The sequence below is a fragment of the Temnothorax curvispinosus genome, unplaced genomic scaffold (genome assembly GCF_003070985.1).
Source record: "Temnothorax curvispinosus isolate PA1 unplaced genomic scaffold, ASM307098v1 QBEX01005904.1, whole genome shotgun sequence".
NCBI lineage: Eukaryota > Metazoa > Arthropoda > Insecta > Hymenoptera > Formicidae > Temnothorax > Temnothorax curvispinosus.
Window position 1 is genome coordinate 8,215 of NW_020215684.1, and position 7,396 is coordinate 15,610.

Here is a 7,396-nt window from a genome sequence, read left to right on the forward strand (position 1 = left end):
ATGTTAATTAAATTACTTTTATCATCGAAAATATGTATTGTTGTCTCTAAGATATTAAATCAAAATCAATAAGCAGAGTTACACATTGTAAGTACAAAATTACTTATCTATATATCTATCTTACTGACTATGACCCAAGACGTTTAAAAATTTACCCAAGAGATAGAGGATAATGCAAAATATTAACATTTTTTATACTTAATTAATTAAAAATAATATTATAAGTATTATAAAAGTGACAGAGAGAAGAATACATATTTCAACTATCCTTACGTTACAAATTTTTATTGTAATTAATTTTTATAACTTATAACTTAATTAAAAAAAAAAAAAAAAAAAGATTTTTGTATCTCTACAATGTATTATGAAGAAACGTCCATGTTGTCTTCAGCTGAAGCAGCTGAAACAATTGAAAATTAAATATTTAAATTTTAGTCACATATAAATTACACATAAATTATATACACAGATGTAGACACAATAATTAAAATGGTAAAACTTACGAAATTCATTGAACATAAAATCATCTTGATATTCCTTGAGAAATTGCGTAGATCTATTTTCATCGAGAAATAGAGAGTAGACACGTTTCACATCCTCGATACTGACCTATGTACAATTGAAAATATTACAATAGTATTACTCATGGTATTACCGAACGTATTATCGACGACAGATTGTATCGCCTATTATACATACTTCCGTAGTTTTTCTTCGACGGCTGACAAGAGAAGCCGTCGTAATTAACTGTATCGCGTATCTCAGCGATGTTTCCAAAGCGATCCTCGTTAACACGGTCAGAGCATCGTCAGCCATTTCGCAATCTTCCTCTTCGCATCTTATTTTCAAGATTTCCTTCAATTCCTTCTCTTGGTACGGACTCGTTGGGACGATAATCATACGATCCAACAAGTCAATCGGAATACCGTGAGGACTCTTATAATTTGTCCCTCTGATTCTCGTGATACCTACGTAATTGTTAAATAACGATTGTTAAATTACAGTCGTGTAATAATAATATAAGTTATTTGCGCCGTCGTATCTGTACCTCTGTTTGTTGCCATAATTACAACTGGAGCCATTTCATTCTCCAATGCTCGATTTAAAAATGAGAAACATTCGATATCCAACATGTGTACTTCATCGATAAAGAGTACACCAGGGACTATTTCTGCCTTGCCTTCTTCCCGCCATTCCGCGACTTTCGCGTTTATTTGATCTCGCACTTCCGATTTTATCTCTCCGGTATCTCCGGAGAATAATGCTAAAAAGCCATGCGTTCTGCTGTTTATCACATCAACTTCATGCAACGTCACGGTGTGCACGACTTCCTTGCGTTTCTGCAATTCACCTTCTGGACATTGAACGAAACGCGTTTGCGAACCTGTCGCGTCGTAATCACGAGCTCTGGTGAAAGATCGTCCAAGTCTATTGATCTTTCCCGTGGCTTTGTCAATCGTTATGACATCACCAGCCTGTACCTAAAAATGATAAAAATTTTAATACAACGTTAAACAAGACGTTGATCTATTTAAATATACAAGTATACTAACTTTTTCTTTCATTAAGCAATCAATCATTTTGTTTCCTAAATCATAAATGGTTTCCATCTCGGTAGTCTTCAATGTCAATTTGCCAACTTTTACTCCAATTCCAGTTGCTGGCCTGTCAACTTGAATCTCCACTACTTCGCCCTCTATGATTTCTGTCTCCTCTTTTATTCTGACTCCGATAGACTTCCTGATAGCTTGAGTTAAGGCTTCCGTTTTACTCATCTCTAAAGAGTAAATTTCAGAACCAGCCATTGCCGTGAAAGGAGTATCCGCACCCAAAGCTTGTGCCATTCCCATAGCAATAGCGGTTTTTCCTGTGCCGGGTTGTCCAGCCAAGAGAATCGCACGACCTGCTATTTTACTCTCCTTAATCATCTCCATGACAACGCCGACAGCTCGGCGTGCCGTGAGCTGGCCAACCATGCCTTGAGAGACCTAACAGAGTAACGAAAAATGTTAATTCTTATCATTTGTATTTAAAAATATCAATAACATTATTTGGAAGAAACGCTAGATACGTACATTGCGAGGCTCTAAACTATCATTCAATCCTAAACCTCTGATATGGGAATGGGCACCGATACGCTCTATCTTAGTGATCTCACGAACTTCTTGCACATTAGTAACAATCTGGAAGAAAAGATAATAATTGAAAGCATAGTGGGCGCTTTAATATCTGCATATCGCACAATTCATAAATAATTGCAGTAAAATGGATCAAACAATTGGTTGCTATGTCAACCCATATGAAGCACAAAATTATACCGGTAAATATCTATGCTTTCTTTTATAAAACCAATATAATAATTTTATAAAAACAACATATATATATATAAACAATATATAAATACAAAGCACAACAGAAATATAGCTCTATATTTGTACGTATATATGTATATGTTAAGAGCTATGTACAGGTTAATCGGCATTTTTGCTGTAATAATGTTATAAAATTATAAGAGGATTATAGGAGGAGAGAACGAATTATCTTTCATATAGACAAATGTACTTATGGCAGATATAATTAACGAAGAAATCTCTTACCGCCATGCTTAATAATAATGCTGTTTCGCAAATGCGAAACGGTACGATGCGAGGTACGACCAAATACGACCAATGTGGCGAACCACCGCGTCAACCGTAAACAACCACGAGCCACGAGGCGCGAAACCGTTATACCATTCTGACCATTCTGACCATTCTGACCATTCTGACCTCTGGTTAGTGGAGTATTTGTCGATACTAATACTATTCCCTAGTCAATGAGCGGTTTATTATTAAAATTGTCCAAACCGACTGAAATAATAATGTAAAGACATTAATAATATTAAATTCGCAAATGCAATGTTATACAAATTTTGTTATTTTATATATCATTAAATATTGAAAAAAGTGACAAAATTAAATTTATTAAACGCTCATTTGATCTAATTATTGACGAGTGGGATCCGATTGACCACGTCGTCGTCGTCGTCGTCGTCGTCAATTGGCTGATTTGAAGTAAAAATATCTGATTGGCTGTCCAGTGGAAAACTCTAGGCACCGGGGGCTGTGAGTGGCTGTGATCAATCGCAACGTGGTTAAACGGGATGCTTCCGTTCGAGACTAGAGCCACCTTGGAATTTGGAATTAAGCTCGGTGTCCACGATGCAAGAACTTGGTCCAAGTTTTGGTTTAAGCCAATCAACTTGCAGCTCTTACAGAAAAGCAGCAGTTTCATTGGCTTAAACCAAAACTTGGACCAAGTTCTTGCATCGTGGACACCGGGCTTTATGCTTTCTCTCACGTCGCACAGGCAGGCCCAGGCAGGCCTAGCACGCAATCACGCATTCCAGTTAGTATTTTCAGTGGAATAGTGGATAGACGTGACGGGGGGACATGTAATAGCGTTCGATATCCAATAGAAAGTTTAATTTCCAGAGATCAAGGCATTGTTACTAGTGTCCGTAGAAATCGTAGTCTCCTATTGGGAATGGCTAAACTGCGATACGCTATCTGGTGGCAAAAACAGAACTAAAAAGAGTAGGTCGCCGGCGGCCACATAAATAAATCGAATTGCGGCATGAAGGCGTCGAATTGGTAAAATTGCATATTTCACTTATGGGCAGTCTCATTTTAATTACTGAAATTTATAAATAAGCACATACGTCGTATTGTATTGTGACAAGTGACCTACTCTCTCCGGCCATTTTGCCTTGGTGACGTCATGACCGCCAATCCCAATTGGATTTCGTTCGATCAACGACATAGGGTGTGTTCCTTTTTTACTGCCAGTACTGAAAATCTATAGTATACGTGACGCAAACTATAGATTTTCAGTACTGGCAGTAAAAAAGGAACACAGGGATATTACCAATCAAGAAATTGCAAAGTTTCTTCACAGTCATAAAAACGGAAGTCATACCGCGGCGGAAGTGACGGTCGCGGCCCCGCGGCCGCGCAGCGGATGTCATCGCCCAAGAGAGAGAGAGAGTAATGGCGTCCGCGGCGAGCGCACGATACTCTCGCGGTTCGTCTCGTCGTCTGTCGCACCGCGAGCTGAATGTTGAAGCGAAACTGGCTTGGCCTTAGCTTTCAACATTTCATCGCGAGAGCTCTCTCTCTCTCTCTCTTCTAGTTTAGAATCGACCGCGTCTAGCCACAAACGAAGCCCGAGAACCCTTCGAGACGATACGAGGATCGGCGAAAGCGTGGCAGTCGAGCTGGTGGTTGTGTGTACGTTTTCCACGTTCTTCACGTCGTCAACGAAAAGAACGTGACTTCGACTTTCGAAACGTTCGTCGATTCGGCGCGATAATCCCGGTTGTCAACTCTAATCGATCGATAATAAAATAATGGACTGAGAATTTTTGGAACCGCACATTTCGTCGTACATCGTTGTCCTATCCTGTGTGCTACATATATGGAGTAACGTGACGTGTACATATCGTTTTCATCATTCTTGCTCGATTATTCGATTTATAATTATTGGAAAAAATTGATTCTATTTTTTTTCTTATCAATAGAAATCTAATTTTTATAATTGAGTCAATGCATGGTTCAAAGAATGCCGATGTAGATTTTTCTCGCGAAAGCATCTTTTTCCGCAAAATCATATAACTATAAACGACAAACTGGAGTAATTTTAGTGAGCAGTGGAAAGAGTGAATTAATAAAGAATATGTATAATATAATTTATGTTAATAGTGTTTAATATTATTTCTAATTTAATTTTTAATTTGACTTAATTATTTCATCTAAATACTTATAATTTAATAGAATTGATTGCTGAAAATTTTAAATACACCAAATTGTCAACTAATAGTTTTATTTTATTATGCTTAAAAAAGGAATGTAAGATGTTTTAAATGGCATGATATAATTAAATCTATAAGCAAATAAATATAATTCCTTGTTTGAATTGGCATATTGTCGTCTTGGAGTTTTTTTGTTATTACAGTATATTTTACATAAAGATTAATATAATTTTTATACTTTTTTTACAGGGTTCTTTACCAGGATGGATCTATCGACCGGCCATAGAGCTGTTACCGTCATGAAATATGTTTGACCCTTGTTGTCCGTTCAAATTGGACAACGTTTAATTCAAATTGCTTGTATTTATATCCTCACACAATGTCTGCAAATACTCAATTTGCGAATCCGCCGCCAGCCGTAAGCTTACCCAACATGTCCGTGCCGCCACCCACGACTCCAAACTTGTCGGCACCACCACCAAATTTAACTACCATAAATACATCGGGAAGCTATCAGCATCGATATGCAAACCATAGAGAGGGCAATCGCGGTTTTTTCAAACCATTTAGACCTTATCACGCTCCAAAAATTGTCGCTGGGGGACAAGATACTCTACAAGATGAATTTGATGGGAAGAGACTCAGGAAATCAGTTATGCGAAAGACTGTTGATTACAACTCTGCCATCATTAAAAGCTTAGAAGTAAGCATATATAAATGACGTTGTAGATTTATTAAACTAATATTTTCCGAGATCGTGTCTAAACTCGTGAATTTTTACAGAATCGAGTATGGCAGCGGGACTATAGGGATCGTCGCGCGCTTCAGCCAGATGTAATATATTATCCCGATTTACTCCCTCCACCAAGTTATATTGACAATCCAATAAATGCAGTTACCACGAGGTTCGTAAAAACGGCTACCAATAAAATGCGTTGTCCGATTTTTTGTATGGCTTGGACACCAGAGGGTAGACGTCTCGTCACTGGCGCTTCGAGTGGAGAATTTACTTTGTGGAATGGCCTTACTTTCAATTTTGAAACTATTCTGCAGGTATATTTTATGTTATACGTATTGTATGTAGTTTAGAATTAATTTATATTAGGTTTTGCTCTCGAAGGCAATTGAAAGGCAACGACTTTCTTATTATATTTATACGTATTATATGTATATAGCAATTTTAAATGTTATTTTATCATATAGAGATATCTCGAAAGATAAAACCTTGCAATCGCGATCGCAATTTCTAACTCTGAATTTCCTACAAAATATGGATGTTAATTTGCTGTAAACTGTAAAGGTTAATTATATAGTTTATTTATTTTTGTTATTACATATTACAAAACACTGATGTGATCTTTAAGAAAAGCTTTGACGAGAGAAATTAACTTTTCTGTTTAGGCACACGACAGCCCGGTCAGGACAATGGTATGGTCACACAATGAAAGCTGGATGGTAACAGGGGACCACGCGGGCTACGTGAAATATTGGCAGAGCAACATGAACAATGTCAAGATGTTTCAAGCGCACAAAGAAGCGATTAGAGGACTCAGGTATATCATCCACCACACTAGTCCTTACGTCTCTTGCGTCACTGTTGCCGATGATCGGTCCATCCTTGCCGTAGTTAGGATATCGGACGTGACTCTTCTTCTCTTCCTTTTCTGGTTTTGTGCCTTTTCTGGCAGAGCAATAGCGATTCTTGTATGGGTACACAGGTGATTTTAACAAGTCTCGATATAAAACATTGGATAGAATATAATGAAGTATAACATTCGTCGTGAAACGTGGAATGAACCATGTTCACAATAATGCTAATTGTTAAATCCCTTCAAATCAAATTTGTGTAAAAAAAAGTTTCGATATCTTTTGCCGAATTAGAAGATTTTCTGAATGGAGTAGTTCCCGTAAAATGTTTTCGATATAATTTGTGGCAAATTATATTTTTAAACCAATAAATCTAAAAATAAACTCAATTTGCAAAGCTGATAAATATAAGTAAATATTTTTACCCCGTTTTTTATCGCGACATAGAAATCAATACAAGGACGGTGTACATTTTTTGCGTACATATATGCGCGTATCGACATAATTTATGATTTGTATTCGTAGAGTCCTGGGGACCTAACTCTCGATTAACTAATTACTCCATATAGTATCGATAATGCGCTCATCACACATCAAAGTGGCACAAATTTTAAATTAAGTTATTATAATGCTATTAGGTCCTTATGGCTCTCGTTTTAAGCTGTTTATGTGGCTAGATTATTTATTCGGCAAAGATGTATGCTTTAGATAAATAAAAGAAAAAAGAAATATATATTATATATATACATATATGGCAATACCTAATCGAGATTCCCATATAATGATAAATAAAAGATGAAATATCCTGTGTCCTTCTTTATATCATTTAAGTTTCAATAAAGTTAAATAAAGACATTATTATTGCATGGCTATGAAAATAAAATATTTTATCTTTAGTTTTATGTGTCACTTGTGCCCTTTCGCAGACGAGAGAGAGAGACCGCGAGAGAGAGAGAGAGAGAGAGAGAGAGAGAGAGAGAGAGAGAGAGAGAGAGAGAGAGAGAGAGAGAGAGAGAGAGA

General features: G+C 36.8%; 2 protein-coding genes across 4 annotated transcripts in view; one reads left to right on the forward strand and one right to left on the reverse strand.

The window, feature by feature from the left end:
• Positions 1-310: 310 nt before the first annotated feature.
• LOC112455233 (ruvB-like 2) lies at positions 311-2,739 on the reverse strand. Its single transcript, XM_025017029.1, has 7 exons — positions 2,598-2,739; positions 2,076-2,183; positions 1,554-1,988; positions 1,049-1,481; positions 700-968; positions 504-609; positions 311-400 (listed from the first exon to the last, which is right to left on the reverse strand). The coding sequence occupies exons 1-7, from the start codon at positions 2,601-2,603 to the stop codon at positions 363-365; spliced, it is 1,395 nt and encodes a 464-aa protein (XP_024872797.1). The 5' UTR covers positions 2,604-2,739; the 3' UTR covers positions 311-362.
• A 1,280-nt stretch (positions 2,740-4,019) lies between these two features.
• The window catches only part of LOC112455229, an 8,364-nt gene continuing 4,987 nt past the window's right edge, over positions 4,020-7,396 (forward strand). The window contains exons 1-4 of one of the 3 annotated variants that reach the window (XM_025017024.1): positions 4,020-4,472; positions 5,039-5,492; positions 5,573-5,842; positions 6,191-6,342. In XM_025017024.1, coding sequence (XP_024872792.1) covers positions 5,169-5,492; positions 5,573-5,842; positions 6,191-6,342 — 746 coding nt within the window. In that variant the 5' untranslated portion in view covers positions 4,020-4,472; positions 5,039-5,168. Of the gene's footprint in view, positions 4,473-5,038; positions 5,493-5,572; positions 5,843-6,190; positions 6,343-7,396 lie in introns of those variants that run through there. The other 2 variants (XM_025017025.1, XM_025017026.1) reach the window with 2 other exon arrangements.

Bases quoted from the DNA above. Each gene is read 5' to 3' on its own strand.
- LOC112455233 (XM_025017029.1), bottom strand. The intron at 1,989-2,075 runs GTACGTATCTAG...TTACTCTGTTAG, and splicing joins ATAGTTTAGAGCCTCGCAAT to GTCTCTCAAGGCATGGTTGG. The intron at 1,482-1,553 runs GTTAGTATACTT...TATCATTTTTAG, and splicing joins ATTGCTTAATGAAAGAAAAA to GTACAGGCTGGTGATGTCAT.